Source organism: Elephantulus edwardii, unplaced genomic scaffold (assembly GCF_000299155.1).
Source record: "Elephantulus edwardii isolate Elephantulus edwardi_28Jun2011 unplaced genomic scaffold, EleEdw1.0 scaffold00029, whole genome shotgun sequence".
Lineage (NCBI taxonomy): Eukaryota > Metazoa > Chordata > Mammalia > Macroscelidea > Macroscelididae > Elephantulus > Elephantulus edwardii.
In genome coordinates this window covers 13,418,924-13,437,591 of record NW_006399779.1, presented here as the reverse complement: position 1 = coordinate 13,437,591, position 18,668 = coordinate 13,418,924, and the positions used below count along the sequence as shown (strand labels likewise).

The window sequence follows — 18,668 nt, the reverse complement described above, 5'->3', positions numbered from 1 at the left end:
TTTGAAGACTAAGTGTGCCTGATTCAGGCCATAGTCTTCTCAGTTACTTGCTGTGCATCTGAGAGCTGAGCAATGAGTAAGGAGAGGAACATCATGCCTGAAAAGGTGGGTGGAGGGTCAGCGAAAGAAAGGAAGATCCTCAACCAGGTGGATGGGCCAGTGACTGACACAATGAGTGCCAGTGTGTCAAAGATAATGAAGATGGCAGAGGCTAGGACAAGTTCAAGTCTGTTGTTTATAGGGTTGCTGTGAGTCATACTCAACTTGATGGCACCTAACAACAACAATGAGCAAGATCTTTTAAACATGTTAGCTCATTCAGTTTTCACATGATTTCTACAAAGAAAGTCCATTACTATTTCTTTTTGAATATGAAAAGACCTGAGATGCTGGAAAATTGGATGATGTTGTTGTTGTTTTTATGTGCTGTCGAGTCGCCTGTGACCCTATACAACAGCCCTAAACCCTTCTTTATCCTTTGCCAATCTCATTGTCTCCGACACACCTACCCCCATTACTCCAGTCACTGAATTAATCCACCTCATACATGGTCTTCCCCTCCTGCGCTGTCCCTCGACCCTCCCAAGCATGACATCCCTCTCCAAGGACCGGTCCCTCCTTGCAGCATGTCCGAAGTATGTCAGACCAAGCTTCAGAATCCATGCCTCCAAGAAGCAGCCTGGCTTAACCCTCTTTAGGATGAACCTGTTCTAGCAGTCTATGGTATATTCAATTCTCTTCTCCAATACCACAGCTCAAAGGGATCAATTCTCCTTCTGTCCTCCCTCGTTATTGCTCAGCCCTCTGATGCATAGCAAGTGATGGCAAAGAGCATTGCCTGTATCAGGCGCACCTTAGTCTTCAGACTGACATTGTTGCTTTTCGGTACTTTGGAGATGTCTTTAACTGCAGACTTTCCCATTGCAATATGTCTTTTCATTTTCTGGCTGTTGGTGCCAAGAGTGTTGATTGTGCAGCCAAACAAACTAAAGCTGTTAACAATATCAGTCTCTTCACCATCTATCCTGATGCTGCCAAAGGGCCCAGTGGTGAGAATCTTTGTTTTCTTGATATTAAGCCTCAATCCATATTGAAAGCTACAGTCCTTTCTGTAGCAAGTGCTTCAGGTCCTCCTCAGTTTCAGCAAGCAAGCAGGATCATGTGATCTATATAACACAGATTGTTGAATCTTCCTCCAATCCTGATGCCGCATTTCTTATAGATCGCAGCCTTCCAGATAATCTGTTCTGCATATAGGTTGGAAAGGTATGGAGATAGGGCAAATCCCTGGCATACACCCTTCCCAATTTGGAACCTTCCATAGTTTCTTTGTTCTGTTCTGATGACGGCCTTCTGGTCCAAGTATAGGTTTCTTATTAGCACAATCAAGTATTCTGGGATTCCCATTCTTCTCAGAGTCAGCCACAGTTTGTTGTGATCCACACAGTCAAATGCCTTTGCATAAACAATGAAACACAGATAGACATTCCTCTGGTACTCCCTGCTTTTAGCCAACATCCTTCTAACAGCTACAATCTCCCTAGTACCATGACCCAGACTGGACTTCTGGCAGTTCTCTGTTGATGGGCTCTCCCAGTCATTTTGGCGATAATCTTCAGCAGAATCTTACTTGCATGTGATATCAGTGATATTGTTCTATAATTTTTACATTCTGTTGGTTCACCTTTCTTTGGAATGGGAACAAATATAGATTTCTTCCAGTCAGTTGGCCAACTGATTGTTCTCCAGATTTCTTGGCATAGCTTGGTGAGCACATCTAGGGCAGCATCTGTTAGCTGAAATATGTCAGTTGGTATACCATCAATTCCTAGGGCCTTATTTTTTTGCCAGTTCTTTCAGAGAAAAATCCTTATTATCGCTTTGTGCTGTGAAGACCTGACCTGTTCTCTGAAGACTAACTTGGTGGTTAAGAAAATGAGCTTCAGTGGGTTGCTGGGTTCCAATGCAAGTTCTACTACTACTATCTGTGAGCTCTGGGAAACTTTTTATATCTTTGAGTATGTTTCCTGAACTATTAAATGAAAGGTATAGTATTTACCTCTGTGGTCCTTGTGATAATGCAAAGAAATGACATGTGAAAGGATTTGCCAAGTACTGAACAAAAGAGTACTGAATAAAAGAGTACTGAATAGTAAATGTTGTTCACTTATGATCACCATGATTAATACCGCTGTACTTCAGGCCACCTAAGTGTCTAAAATGTGATCCAAATCTGAGTGAGGCACACAAAAATGCATTCCATTAATTGATTTATTGGTTTAGAGCATATTTTTTAACCATGGGTTTTACATTGTTTCCCTCTGGATAAATTTGAAGTTTTAATTACCTTTAAATTCTTTAATAAGTATTTCTCAGCTCTTACTGCCTCTTTTCAAAAACAGCTAGAACAGTACATTGACAGAAGTTGAAGGTAGGTTCAAAAGAGGCCATGGCAAAAAAAAAAAAAGGCCATGGCACCAGGATGTCATTCATTGCCTTTGTCACATGGATCCTGGCTAAAAGCCGAGAATATCGGAAGAATGTCTATGTTTTCTTGACTGTCAAAAGCATTTGACTGTGTGGATCTTAGCAAGCTAGGACTACCATTGAGAAGAATGGAAGTCCCAGAACACTTCATTGCGCTCATGCCAAACCTTCGTTGTGCTTACGCAAAATTCTTAGACCGAGAAGCTGCTGCACAAACACACAAGGGAATACTGCTTGGTGTAAGAACAAGAAAGATGTACAAGGGCTGTATTTTTTCTTTTCTTTATAACTGTTCACTCTGTATGCTAAGCAAGTAATTCAAGAAGGTGGACTTTATGAAGAAGAATATGCATCAGGATCAGAAGACAACTCAACAGATGACACAGTCTTGCATACTGAAAGGGAGGAGGACTTGAAACTCTTGCTACAGAAGTTCAAAGACTACAGCCTTCAATATAGATTGCGTCTCAACATTGAAAAGACTAAAATCCTTACTACTGGGCCAATAGGTAACATCACAATATATGGAGGAAAGATTGAAATTGTTGAACCCTCATATAGCAATTAAGAAATCAAGACAGGCTGCATTGGAAAAGTCTGTTGTCAGAGAGCTCCCCAAAGCACTAAAGAGCAGTGATGTCACTTTAAAGACTAAGGTATGCCTGATTCAGACTGTGGTCTTTTCATTCACTTGCTGTGCTTCTGAGAGCTGGACTGTGAATAAAGATGACAGAGAAGATTTAATGCCTTTGAATTGTGATGGCTGCCAAGAGAAAAACAAGTATGTCATAGAAAAAGTGCAGCCAGAGTGCTTCTTACAGGCAGGGATCATCTTACAGGCTTCATCTCACGTACTTTGGGCACATTGTTAGGAGGGGCTCTTCCTTGGAGGGGGACATCATGCTTGGAAAGGTGAAGGGTCACTGAAAGAAGGGAAGACCTTCAATGAAATGGATTGACACAGTGATTGTGGCATTGGGCTCAGGTATGTCCGAGATAATGAGGATGACACAGGATAGGACAGAGTTCTTAGGGTTGCTGTGGTTTGTATTCGACTCGATGGCATCTAACACCACCACCACTGTTGCCTCTTTCAAGGAACTCTGGTAGAGCAGTGTTTTAAGTACTTGACTGTTAACCAAAAGTTTAGTGGCTTGAACCCATCAGCCGCTCCATAGCGCAAAGATGCAACAAGTTACTTCTGTAAAGATTTACAGACTTGGAAACTGTATGGGGCAGTTCTCTTCTCTGCTGTAGGATCATTATGAGTCAAATCAGCTCAGTGGCACACAACAGCATTGATCTGCTCCTTCCCTTTTTCTCCACCAACTTACTGAAAAACAATCCACCCCTCTGTCTATGTAGATGGAGCTCTTCCAGCCTCGTGGGTAAGGAAGGAGTTGCACTGCCAACCCAGGGGCAGGCTCCTCGGGAGAAAGACGGGCAGTCTCCTGTGCAACTCACAGCATCTGAAAACACGCTGGGGGGGTCCCTCTGCATCGAGTCAGACTCGACAGCGACAAGTTGAATTACTGAGTTTTATAGACATTTATATATGTTTTCTTTCATTTTTATATGTTACATTTATGCAAAAACTCATACAGAAAATTTTGTAAAAGGTATCACTGAGTCATCATTGAGCATATGACAAATGACTTTATTCTTCCTCCTCCAGGTGCCGGTGCAGTGATCCACACCCATTCTAAAGCTGCCGTCATGGCCACCCTTATATTTCCAGGAAAGGAGTTTAAAATTACACACCAAGAGATGATAAAAGGAATACAGAAATGTACCTCGGGAGGGTTCTACAGGTATTTTTTTTAAATTTATTTCTCTTTCTGCCTATCTTAAAGAATTTACTAAAGTAGTTTTCTTTGACAAATAGGGTACGGAAATTTTTGTACATTTAATGAGATGCTATAAAGTCTTTGTTAAAGAACACTTTGTATAACACATCAAAAATCCATTTTCAGTGGCATTAAATGAGATATCCTCCTTCCCTCCTCCCTGTTGCTACAGTCAATTATTCACAACAGAATTGGTATAGTATTTGTTAGACCTGGATTTCCACAAATCTGGAAAGATAATGTTCTCTTCTTGATGCATGCAGAGGGTAGAGTGTCCCTGCTCTCAGCCAGGTTGAGTAAGCTCTTGGCTGGGCACCTTAAGACTGGCAGTTTGAGCGTACCCAGTGAGTCTGTGAAGGATCTGGTGGGTTTAGTGGTAAGGAATTTCCCTGCCAATCCAAAGGTAAAAAAAATTCTTTAACAAGATTTTACTTGCCTGAGACATTAATGATCCTGTTAGATAATTTCCAAAGTCTGTTGGATAACAGTCAGTTGGCTAGGTAGCTATCTTCCAAATTTTTAGGAATAGATGAGTGAGCACACCCAGGAATGCACCCATTTCTGGAATACCTCTCTTGATGATTGATCTGTCAATTCCCGAGGACTTCTTTTTTGCCAGTGTCTTGAATGTAGCTTGGACATTTTCCTTCAGTACTATTGGTTCTTGAGCATAGGCTACTTTCTGAAATGGTGACTCGAGAGAGTATGGAAGTTATTGAACAATATCGCTAATATCACACACAAGCGAAATCCTGTTTAAGATTATCCAAAAACTAATGGAACAGTGCATTGACAGAGAACTACCAGAAATACAGGCTGGGTTTTGAAGAGGTCATGGCACTAGAGACATTAATGTCAGATGGATCTTGGCTGAAAGCAGAAAGTACCAGCAAAATGTCTATCTGTGTTTTATTTACTGTGCAAAGGCATTTTACCGTGTAGAGCACAACAAATTGTGGCTAGCCCTGAGAATAGGAGTCCCAGAACACTTGAATGTGCTCATATGAAACCTATACTCAAGAAGCAGTAGTCAGAAGAGTAATGAAACACTGCATGATTCAAAATTGGGAAAGGAGTGTTTCAGGGATGTGTCTTATCTCCATACTTTTCAATCCATATGTGGAACAGATCATATGGAGGCTGGGCTTTTTGAGGAGGAATGTGGCATCAGAATTGGAGGAAGACTTACCAACAGCCTGCATTATGCAGATGACACAACCTTGCTTGCTAAAACAGGAGGACCTGAAGCACTATAGTCTTCAGTATGGATTGAAGCTTAACATCAAGAAGACAAAGACTGTCACCACTGGGCCAATTTATAGCACCATGAGAAATGGAGAAGAGATTGAGATTATTAACAATTTCAGCTTGCTCAGCTCCACAATCAACACTCTTGGCTCCAACAAACAGGAAATCATAACATTTAATTGCTCTGGGAAAATATGCAGTCAGAGATCTCTCCAGTGTAGCGAGAAGCAAGTGTCAGTCTAGAGACTAAGGTGCACCTGATCCAGGTCATGGTCTTTGCCAGTTACTTGCTATGCATCAGAGAGCTGGACAGTGCCTAAGTATGACAAAAGAAGAATTTTTGCCTTTGTGCTGTGGTGCTGGGGAAAAGTCCTGCTTTGGGAATGTTTTATGAGATGCCAGTCCTTGAAAAAGGACATCATGCTTGGAAAAGTAGAGGGTCAGAGAGGAGGGCAAGACTCTCAAGGATTGACATAATGACATTAACAATGGGCTCAAGTGTGGCAGAGATGATGAGGATGGCTCAAGATAAGGCAGGGTTCCGATCTGCCATTCATAGGGTCACTTAGTCATACTCACCTCAGTGGCACTTAGCAACGACAACTCACGCTGTAGTCGTTAAATGCTTAGTTCCTAACAGTGCCTTAAACCCTCTGACCAGGTAGAGTCACTAGTTGGAATATACTCCATGGCAGTGAGTTTTAGGTGTTTTGTTTTGCTGTGGGTTTGTTTATTTGTTGTTGGTGCGGTTTTTTTGTTTGTTTTTTGGGTTTTTTGGGGGGAGGGGAAATGGGATTAGGTCTGTCAGAGACAATGAGATTGGCTCAGGATAGGGCAGGGTTCAGAGCTGTATACATGGGGTACATAGGGTCACTGTGAGTCACAGACAACTTGATGGCACATAACAGCAGGCGAACCCACTGTGCTATATGATCTGTGCCATCTTTCAACACTGAAAGTGTATAAAAAAACTGGAGATCTACTTAATTACAGCAATCACAAAACATTTAGAAACAGGAAAATATTCCAGAAATACTACATTAAATAAAAATTTCTTCTGAATCGTCAGTAAGTTGATTTCAACTCACATCAACATCCTGTGACAGACTAGAACTACCCTACAGGGTTCTCTAGAGTGTAATCTTTTTTTTTTTTTAATCTTTCATGATTGACAGTTTCCAAACAGAATGATGGCCAGGTAGGTCATTTTATAACAGAGCCTCTTCTTGTACTGTCAAGTCGGAACCAGCCCATTATTGACCCACCAGCAGGGTTTTCAGAGGCAGTAAATTACAAGGGAGGAGATTGTCCATCTTTTCCCCACCAAGTAGCTGGTGGATTCAAACCACTTAACCTTTGGGTAAGAAGCAGTTGTTCAAACAGAACAAGGGGATACTGTTGTTGTCGTAAAAGCTCACCCTCCATCCGCAACGATTGCAAGGTGTTCCGATTTTGTAAATCCAAATGTCATAAAAACTTTAAAAAGAAGCGCAATCCTCGCAAGGTCAGGTGGACTAAAGCATTTCGGAAAGCAGCGGGTAAAGAACTTACAGTGGATAATTCATTTGAATTTGAAAAGCGTAGAAATGAACCTGTCAAATACCAGCGGGAACTGTGGAATAAAACTATTGATGCAATGAAGAGAGTGGAAGAGATTAAACAAAAACGCTAAGCTACATATATAATGAACAGGTTAAAGAAAAATAAAGAATTACAGAAAGCTCAGGATATCAAAGAAGTCAAGCAAAACATTCATCTTATCCGGGCACCTGTTGCAGGCAAAGGAAAGCAGCTGGAAGAAAAAATGGTACAGAAATTGCAAGAGGATGTGGATATGGAAGATGCTTCTTAAAATTTTCCCTTATCTGTAACCATGTGTTTATGTATATTTAAAAACACCTTTGGAGACTTGGAACTTTTAATTGATTGATTTATTACTTACATAAGATTGCTTATGAAAGATGATTAAAAACATCATCATTGCAATCTGAAACATCAGTTATTATGGCTGTTTGTTTCTCATTAAATCTCACGGATTTACATAAATCATGAAAACTCATTTATGATTACAGATGTGAATTGTAGGCATACAATGGTCCATTTTCAGGTGATGACACTCTGTAGCATTTAATAATAACAATTTATAAAATAAAATTTCCCTTTGCAGTGAAAAAAAAAAAAAAGCTCACCCTCCAGTGAGTTTTCAGAGGCTGTAAATCACATGGAAGGAGATCTCTTATCTTACTTCGATGGAACAGTTAGTGGGTTTGAACTATGAGCCTTTAGGTTGGCAGCACAACACTTTAGGCCACCAAAGCTCCCCTAAGCAGATACTTGTTGTTGCTATTAGGTGCCATTGAATCCAGTACAACTCATAGCAACCCTGTGAACAACAAATAGGAACCCTGCCCCATCCAGTGCTGTCCCCACCATCTCTGATAAACTTGGGTCTGTTGTTCAAGTCACCGTGTCAGTCCACCGCCCCAAGAATCTTTCTCTCTTTTGCTGACTCTCCACCTTTCCCAGCATGTCCTTTTCCAAGGATTGGCCTCCCTTGACACATTCCCAAAGTACGTGAGATGAAGCTTTACTGTGTTCGCTGCTAAGTAACATTATGGTTGTACTCTCTTTAAGAGTTTGTTCTTTTGGCAGACCATGGGATATTCAGTACTCTTCTCCAACACCACAACTCAAAGGGATCAGTTCTTCCATCACCCTTACTCACTGTCCAACTTGCAGATTTCATAGGAAGTGATTGAAAAGACTACTGTTTTTAAGCAGGTGCACCTTAGCCTTTAAACTAATGTCACTACTCCTTCGCACTTTGGAGGAGAGGTTCTTGATTTTCCCAGTGTAGCACATCTTCAGATTTCTTGCTGCTAATACCAAGGGTATTTATTGATTGTGGATCCAAACAAAATAAAATAGTTGACAACTTGAGTCTTTTCCCCATCTGTCATAATGTTGTCTGTCCGGTGATGAAGATTTTTGTCTCCTTGATGTTAATGTATTATCCACATTGAAAGCTGTGGTCTTTGATCTTCTGCAGCAGGTGATTCATGACCTCTGTTTTCAGGCAAACAAGGTTGTGTCAGCTGCATGATGCAGGTTGTTGATGAGTCTTCCTCTGATCCTCATTCCACATTTTTCTTCATAAAGCTCAGCTTCTCGTGTGATATTTTTCAGCAGACAGATTGTTCCTGTGGAGAAAGGATACAGCCATGACACACACCTTTCTTGAATTTAAACCATGCAGTGTTCCCTTGCTCTGTTTGGACAACAGTCTCTTGGTCTAGGTCTATGTTTCTTAGGAGCACAACTAAGTGTTCAAGGATTCCCATTCTTCTCAATGTTAGCCACCGTTTGTTATGAGCCACATAGTCAAATGGTTTTGCATAGTAAAACACAAATAGGCATTCATTTGGCATTCTCCTTGACTTTCCCAAACATGATGTCCTCCACTTTCCCAAGCATAATGTCTCTCTCCAAGGAATAACCTCCTAACAATAGGCCCAAAGTATGTGAGATGAAGCTTCATTATCTTTGGCTCCAAGGAGCACTCTGGCTGTACCTTCAGGTCATTTCTGTTTGTTCTCAGGAAGACAAAGCAGTCTACTCTAACAGAATGTGCAGAGACCTAGAATTAGAAAATAGATGATGACATTTATCTCATGCACTTAAAGTATGTTATCAAGAGGAGCTAGTCCTCGCAAAAAGACATCGTATTTGGAAGAGAAGCATCAGGGAAAGGGAGAAAAATCTCAACTAGAAAGATTGATACAATGACTACAACAGTGGACTTGATTAAGCACAGTGGAGACTATAAGGCTAACACAGGATTGGACTAGGTTTTGATCTTCTGAACATAAGATGAATCTAAGAGTGAGTATCAACTAGGCAGCACCTTATAACAACAAATTTGGAAACAGTGGTCTATAAAATTGAAGAGACTTGTTTTATCTGCATTTGCTTTAATGGGAAAAATGACCTCTCTTACAGATATGATGACATGTTAGTTGTTCCCATTATTGAGAATACACCTGAGGAGAAGGACCTCAAAGAGAGAATGGCTCGTGCTATGAACGAATATCCAGATACCTGTGCAGTGCTTGTCAGGCGTCACGGAGTGTACGTGTGGGGAGACACTTGGCAGAAGACTAAAACCATGTAAGTGTAAAACGATGGTCGGCACAAGTCACCACACTCGGTGAACAAGAAGAAAATATGTTATTTATAATTCTAGATAGTTTATCCTTATTTATAGACTTTTCAGTATGTATGTATTTATTCAGAAACATTTATTGGGTGAACTATTATTTAGCAAGGCCTTGGGCACTTCAGTACAAAGAGGAAAGAGATGCATATCTTATTCTCAAAGTTTAACACAGGTTAAAGAAAAGAGTGATTACTAATTTGCTGCCTTTGTTTTAAAAAGTAAAATACAGTAAAAATTCAAATTCACATACTTCTTTCTTTTTAAACTTATTTTCTGAACAAAATACAATATGGTTCCATGATGCAGTATGTTTTAAAGTTGGAAAGAGAATGAGAAACATTTAATGTATAATTAATTTTTTTCTTTTTTTTTTTTTTTTTTTAATTTTGTGTGCGTGTACCGTCAAATCAGATCTGACTGGTACAGGAGGATATTGCGCCTCCTTCTCCGGCAGAGCGTCTGGTGGATGTATAATTAATTTTTTAAAATAAAAACAATACTAGGAAACATCAGGGTTAACTTGATGGAAAGGAGAATTGAAATTATTTAGGAATGATGAATGCTCTTTTGCTAAAGACCTTCTATGGTGTTTATTTTTCTTTTGTAGGTGTGAATGCTATGACTATTTGTTTGATGTTGCTGTATCAATGAAGAAAATAGGGCTGGATCCTGCACAGCATCCAGTTGGAGAAAGTGGAATTATGTAAACCAGTTAAACAAAGTTAAATTGCATACACAGATAAAGTGAAATTTACTACTTACAATGAAACTTCACTGTTTTGTAAAATGAATATAGCATTTCTTTGAAATATGGTATTCATTTGTTCCTAAATGCCATGGATGATCACACTTAATCTTTTCTGATAATGAATACTGTTTGCCTATATTCTTGTCATTTTAAAAGATAATGCAGTACAATAAAAATGTTAGATTGGAAATGGTTTTTATGTTTATTTAAAATTCTTAACAGCAAAATATTTGCTTTTACATTGACTCCCTTTTTCTATACACACACACATAGAATTCCTCTTTTTTTCATTTTTAAATCTGTTACTATTATTATTCATTTTAATGAAAATTTACAGACTTTGGATTTCCATTCATTCATTGTTGCACTGTTGTCCCTGGCCACCCCTCCCCTCCAGTTCATTCTTCTCTTTGAAAAGTAAAAGAAAAATTCTTTTAGTGTTATATAATCCCTCCCCCTAAGTTCACTCCACTATGCAGCCTTCATTCTGGACTTCTGTCATGAAAATAATACCTAATCATATATACCTTTTAAACAGTTCTCTCTCTCTCATCTGTTTCAATGCAGTATACATAATTTATCCCAAGGAGTCCTCTTATTCTGTAGTTGTTGGTGATAATAGAATTCATTGGAAAATTCCTCTTAATTCAGTACTGAGCTTTTTTTTTGCTTTACTATTTGTATCGTAAATACTCAGGGTTAGTGAAGAAGAGGAAGACCCTAGACAAGGTGGCTTGACATAGCAGCTGCAGCAGTAGACTCAGACATGACAGCACCTTGAAGACGGCATGCTGCCTTTGTCAGGTGACATTGAGCTGATGATGGTGACATAGGACTGGGCAATTTTTGTTCTATTCATAGGATCACTATACATCAGAGCCAACTTGACAGCACATAGCAGGAAACGTAAAAATTGTATTAAAAGTTGAAGCCAAAATATAGTATAGATAGTATAGTATAGTATAGTATAGTATAGTATAGTATAGTATAGTATAGTGTTGTTGTTGTTATGTGGCATCAAGTCAGAAACTGATTCATAGCTAACACTCCATTGGGTTTTCAAAGGCTATAAATTGTACAGGAGGAGACTACCCATCTTTCTGCCATGGAGCAGTCGATGGATTTAACCTTTGAGTTAAGCAGTGGAGCTTCTTACCTGTAAGCCACCAGAGCTCCCTAGTATAAGAGTGTTGACTGTGGAACCACGCAAGCTGTAAATGTTAACAATCTCTTCTCCATCTATCATATCATAATGCTGCCAACTGGCCCGTTTGTGCGTGTGTGTATATATATAAAATACAGTGATTTCATTTGGAGATTGATTATGAAATTCAAGTTAGGTGATACTGGCTAAGCCTCCCCTTGCCAAATAAATCCTGGACAAACCCATGATATAAAGTATTTTCTTAATGTATCGAAAAGTATCACTGACTTTATCCTAAAAGTTTTTTTGGTTAATGTTTGGGGTTAGGTTGGGGTGGATTTTTTTCCCTAATTGGGGAAGAAAATTAATGCTAATTAGACCATATCCAAAATTTCAGTCTCATATGTTTAACTCTCAGATTATCATCTTCCACTCTTTAAACTCATTTTGTCCAATTCTTCTAGTCCGTTTCCAACCATATCTGGATATCTGATCCCTTGATTTTATCATTTATTATCTGTTAACTCTCCTTATATCCTTACTTCTTACAAAGTAAAGATTATACAGTTCAGTGTCTGAATCACTTCACTGCAAACATCTTAATTCCCTTGTATATTGCACATCTAGAAAAATCTTCAGTGTACTTTTAAGCCAAATTTTCATTTATTTCATACCTGTACTCAAGCAACAAGAACTGGTAGAGAAAAATTACACTACCACATTACCTGATCTTACTTGATATTTAACCATAATCTAATGTGACCACTCAATACTTAAGAACCTACTTTCTGCAGTTCCTAGTTAATTTCCCCAGTTTGGACTAGTAATAAAACTTTAATAGTTGGACTATTCACTCTTCTTCCATCCCTTCTCTGTTATCTTTCAGTTGAACCTCATCTCACCTTATTCACTGCACAATTCCTCACCTACTGTTGTTGATTGCCTTCGAGTGGCAATCAGCAACTCTATGAACAAAAGGCCTCAAGCCCCTCTACAGCTATCAACATTTATCAAAGTTTGTAGTTTCCAGAGGCAAGTTGTTTAGAAAGTGGATGTCACTCCTGCTTCCTCTTCTACTATACTCTTGAATTCATTACAAGATTTTCTCCACACAAGTCTGGCTTTTACCCAAACCATTCTTCTTAAACTTATGTTGTCACTTTCTCTGAAGGTGACCATATTTGGTAAGTTCAATGATTAGTTCTCAGTATCATCTTACTTGTCAGTATTTAGCGTAATCATTCCTTTCTTGCCAGTTTATCTTCCAAGATCACTACACTCTGGATTTCAACACATTTATCTGTTCCTCAGTCTCTTCCTGGTTCTTCGTCAGCTCTTTAAAGTCAGTAGTGCTCAATGGGTCAGTTCTTGAACAACTTCTTTTCTTCACCTTCGCCCTTTTGGTGATCTCTTTCACTTCACAGATTTAAATACCAGTTCTATTCTGGCAACTCACACGTTTATATCTACAATTCATGTATTTACCCTAGTACCCAAGTGCACTTACCTAATACCTACTAAAAAAGTGTCTAATAGCTACCTCAAACTTAGTTGTTATGGATTGAGTTGTCTGTTAACATGGCTAAGTGATGATTTTTAGTAGTTTTTAGGGGGTTATGGTATCAATACCTTTTGACAGCTAATCACATCATATAATTATCTCCAATGATTGATATAATTAGCTTCCATTTGTGATGTCATCTAACTCCTGATATCAATGGATTAATGAAGTAGGATTTTTACCCAAAGCAAATTGAGATTGAGTTGAAACAGACTCATAACTGACTATTGGGTTTCCAAGGCTGTAAATCATACAAGAGGAGATTGCCCATCTTTCTACCTTGGAGCTGCTGCTAGATTCAAAGCATCAGAGAGACATAGCCTTAACAGCTTTTAGATTATTAAGTTCTGTTTGTTATGTTAATGAGGAAAGGTACATTCTACTGGATTAGGTTCATCTTGATTAAGTCTCTTTTGAGATCTGTTGTTGTTATGATGGGCCTTCGAGTCCAGTACACCTAGTGTTGTTAGATAACGTCTGAACTCCTAGCAGACCCTCGAGTGGGTTTTCATAGAGGAGGTTGCCCACCTTTCTCCTGCAGAGCTGCTGTTCTATCTGAATCCGGTTCCTTTGGGTTGGCAGTGCAATTCCTTAGCTGTAATTAATAGGGACCCTATAAACAACATATCTAAACCCTGCCCTATCTTGTGTCAATCCATCTCATTGGGTTTTCTTTTGCTTACCCTCCACCTTTGCAAGGATGGTGTTTCTCTCTAAAGAACAGCCAGCACCTTCTTGCCACATGTCCAAAGTATATGAGGGAAAGCTTCACCATCCTTGCCTCCAAGGAGTACTGTGGCTGCACTTAGTCTGAGAAGTATGTTTGTTCTCTTGACAGTCCATGGAACGTTCTTCTCCAACACAACTCAAAGGCATTGATTCTTCTTTTATCAACTTTATTCATTGTCTAGCTCTCAGATGCATAGCAAATGATCGAAAATACCATGACCTAAATCAGCTGTGCTTAATCTTTAAACTGACATCATTGCTCCTCAGTACTCTAGAGCGATTCCTGACTTTTCCATTGGAATTTGTCTTTTAAAAAAAGTATTTTATACTGGTTTGCTTACAAAGTTCATATACATTGTTTTTACACTGAATCTTTCCCACTTGCTTTACCCACCCCTTCCTCTACCTTAAATTTAATCTAAGATTACCACCCTGCCTAACCTGACTCTTCTGCTCCTACTCTCCCCACCTTGGATCCTCGTATGTGTTTAACTGTTACCTATTTCTACAATAATGGGGCTGAGTTCGTCCACTTAGCATAATGCTCTCCAGTCCCTTGCAAGTTAGGTAGTAATTTACAAAATCATTGTTCCCGTGTGTTGCATAGTGTTCCACTGGGTGAATATACCATAACTTCTCAATCTGTTCTGTTGTGGTTGGTCATTTGGACTGTTGCCATGTTCTCGAAATGCTAAATAACACTGCTATGAATATTGATGTGCAAATCTCCATTTGTTTAAGGAAACACCAAGCTGGCTTCCAGAGTGGTTGTATCATTTTACAGTCCCACCAGCAGTGTATAAGGGTTCCTATCTCCACATGTTGCTGTTTGTTATTATGTGCGTGTATAAGGGTTCCTATCCCTACATGTTCTTGTTTGTTGTTATGTGCCGTCAAGTTGCTTGCAACTCATAGCGACCCAATGTACAACAGCCCTAGACTCCGCTCTGTCCTGTGCCAATCGCACCATCTCCGATACACCCATCCCAATTGCCCCAGTCACTGAATCAATCTACCTCATAGAGGGCCTTCCCCTCCTGCACTGTCCCTCCACCTGACCAAGCATGTTGTCCCTCTCCAAGGATTGGTCCCTCCTTACAACAAGTCCAAATTATGTTAGATGGAGCCTCAGAATCCTTGCCTTCAAGGAGCCACCCGGTTTGACCCTTTTGAGGATGAATCTATTTGTTTTCCTAGCAGTCCATGGTACCCTCAATACTCTTCTCTAGCACCACAGCTCAAAGGCATCAATTCTCCTTCTATCCTCCTTATTCATTGTCCAGCTCTCTGATGCATAACAAGTGATTGCAAAGACCATGGCCAGTATCAGGCGCACCTTAGTCTCCAGAGAGACACCATTGCTCTTCAGTACTTTGGAGAGGTTCCTAACAGCAGACTTTCCCATGGCAATACGTCTTTTAATTTCCTGGCTACTGGTGCCGAGAGTGTTGACTGTGGAGCCAAGCAAACTAAAGATGTGAACAATCTCAATCTCTTCACCATCCATCCTGATGCTGCCAATTGGCCCCGTGGTGAGAATCTTTGTCTTCTTGATATTGAGCCTCAATCTATATTGGAAGCTGCCGTCCTTGACCCTCTGCAACAAGTGCTTCAGGTCCTCCTCACTTTCCACAAGAAGGGTTGTGTTATCTGCATATCTCAGATTGTTGGTAGATCTTCCACCAATCTTGACCCCACATTCCTCCTCATAGAGCCCAGCCTCCCGGATAATCTGTTCTGCAATATTTTTCTCCAATATTTACTACTAGCTGTCCTGTTAAACTATGCCACTTCTACAGGGATAAGATGGCATCTCATTGTGGTTTTGATTTGCATCTCTCTTATTGCCAGTGATTTTTGAACATTTCTTCAAGTTTCTGTTAGACATCCAAATATCTTCCTATAAAAATTCATTGCATGTCTTGTCCATTTTCTAATTGTGTTATCAGTCTTTTTCTAGTGAAAGTCCTGTAGGATTCTGTAAACTATCAATATGAGACCCTTTTCTGAAATGGTATTGCCGAATGTTTTTTCTCAGTCAGTTGGTTTTCTTTTCACTCTGTTGGAAAATGTTTTTGATGTGCACAGGGATTTAATCTTTAGACAGTTCCATTCATCAATTTTATCCTCTCCAGTTTATTTCTGGCTGTATTTGTCAGCCTTTTTATACTATGAGCTAGGTTTTCTAAGCTTGATCCTATTTTGTCTCTTACAATCTTTATGGTTTTGGGCTTTACCCATAGGTCTCTGATCTCCCTTGAGTTGATTTTTGCGTATGGTGAGAGGTGTGCATCATGCTTCCGCTTTCTGCTGGTAGCAGTGCAGTTTTGCCAGCACCATTTGTTGAAGAGGTTGTCACTTCCCCCTTTAATAGCTTTTGTTTCTCGTCAGATAACAATTGACCATAGATAGGTAGATTAATTTCAAAGTTCTCGATTCTATTCCATTGCTCTGTGTGCCTGTTTTTGTACCAGGATTATGCTGTTTTTGGTTATTACAGCTGTGTAGTAGTTTCTGAGGTCAGGGAGTGTGATGCCCCCACCTCATTCTTGTTTTTCGGAAGTACTTTGCTTATTTGTCTCTTTCCTCTCCGAATAAATTTGTCAATTGCCTTTTCTATCTCTTTGAAAATGAATTTGATGTCTGTACTGGGATTATGTTAAACATGTAGATTGCTTTTGGTTAAATTGTCATTTTTACTATATTGAGTCTTACTATCCATGATCAGGAAACATTTTTCTTTCTTTTTTTTTTTTTAGGTCTTTTATTGTGTCTTGCAAAAGTTCTGTCGTTTTCTTTGTAAAGGTCTTTTCTGTCCCTAGTTCGGTATATTCCTAAGTATCTCATTTTGTGGTTAGCTATCGTAAATAGTATTGCTTTTTGGGTTTCCCTATCTGTGCTTTCCTTGTTACTGTAGAGGAATCCCACCTACTTTTGTATATTGATCTAATATCCTGCCACTCTACTAAATTGATCTAGTAGCTCTAACAGTTTTTGTTGATTCCTTCGGGTTTTCTGTGTACACTATCATACTATATGCATATTTCAACAGTTTAAACATCTCTTTTATGATCTGGATTCCTTTTATTTCCTTCTCTTGTATTGCCCTTGCAAGTACTTCCAATATGATACTAAATAGAAATGAGTGGTGACAGTGGGCATCCTGGTCTGGTCCCTGTGCTCAAGGACAATGTTTTTAGTCTTTCTTCATTGACAACGATACTGACTCTTTGTTTTGTGTAGGAAATTCCCTTCTATTCTAATTTTGCTGAAGGTCTTTATCAGGAAGAGGTATTTGGATTTTAACTCATGCCTTTTCTGCATAAATTGCTAAGATCATATTGTACTTGTTATTTGCTTTGATGATGTAATGAATTACATTGTTTTTCTTATATTGAACCATGCTTGCATGGTTGTTGTTGTTGTTGTTATGTGCCATTGAGTCACCTGTGACTTATAGCAAGCTTATGTACATTAGCTCTGAAAGCTGCCCTATCCTGAGCCAATCTCATTGTCTCTGACAGACCTAATCCCAAATTCTAGTTAGTGAGTCAATCCATCTCATCTTGGGTCTTCTACTCCTGTGCTGTCCCTCCACTTTTCCAAGCGTGATGTCCCTCTCCAAATACTGGTCCTTCCTGGCCATGTGCCCAAAGTATGTAAGACATTTCCTCAAAATCCTTGCCTCTAGGAAGAAAACTGGTTTCACCCTCTCCAGGCCAGACTTGTTTTTTCTCCTGGCAGTCCACAGTATGTTCAATACTCTTCTCCAGCATCACAACTCAAAAGACATTGATTCTTCTTCTGTCATTCTTAGTTATTGTCATCTTTCTGATGTATATCAAATAATTGCAAAGACAATGGCCTGAATTAGGCACACCTTAGTCTTTAGACTGATATCATTACTCTTCAGTACTTTAGATCCCTGGCTGCAGACTTTCCCAGTGCAATTCATCTTTTGATTTCTTAACTGCTGGTGTCAAGAGTGTTAATTGTGGAACCAAGCAAGCTGACATAATCTACAATCTCCATTTCTTCTTTGTCCATCATGAAGCTGCCGACAGGCCCAGTGGTGAGAATCTTTGTCTTCTTGATGTTGAGATTCAATCCATATTGTAGAGTCCTAGACTTTCTACAGCAAACACCTCATGTCCTCTTCAGTTTTAGCAAGCAAGGTTTGCGTCATCTGTATAACACAGGCTGTTGATTAATCTTCCCCTAGTCCTGATGCCACATTCCTCCTCATTACATTCAGCTGCCCAAATGACTGAAAAAGTATGGAGATAGGATGCATCCCTGATGCACACTTTTCCTGATACTAAACCATGCTCTGTTTCCTGCTTTGTTACAACTGCTGCTTTCTGGTCTCAGTATAGATTTTGCATGAGCACAATCCTTGCATACCTCTTAGGAATCCCACTTGATCATGATGAATTATTTTTTTATGTGCTTTTGTATTCTATTGGCTAGGATTTTGTTAAAGATTTTTGTTGTCTATATTCATGAGAGATAGTAAGTCTGTCATTTTCTTTCCTGGTAATATCTTTGCCTGGTTTTGCTATTTGTGTTATGCTTGTTTCATAGAATGACTCTAGAAGTGTTCTTTCTTTTTCTATACTTTTAGAATGCTTTAAGTAGAATTGGTGATAGGCAGTATGTGTTTTGATTTCTTGCTGCTGGTTCCAATG

The 18,668-nt window shown here is 39.4% G+C and overlaps 1 protein-coding gene across 1 annotated transcript in view; it reads left to right on the top strand.

Moving 5' to 3' along the window:
- The window catches only part of APIP (APAF1 interacting protein), a 45,659-nt gene extending 35,154 nt beyond the window's left edge, over window positions 1-10,505 (top strand). The window contains exons 6-8 of the mRNA XM_006883788.1: window positions 4,163-4,298; window positions 9,582-9,749; window positions 10,406-10,505. Of these exons, the coding sequence (XP_006883850.1) occupies window positions 4,163-4,298; window positions 9,582-9,749; window positions 10,406-10,505 (404 nt within the window). The remainder of the gene's footprint in view (window positions 1-4,162; window positions 4,299-9,581; window positions 9,750-10,405) is intronic.
- The last annotated feature ends 8,163 nt before the right edge of the window (window positions 10,506-18,668 follow it).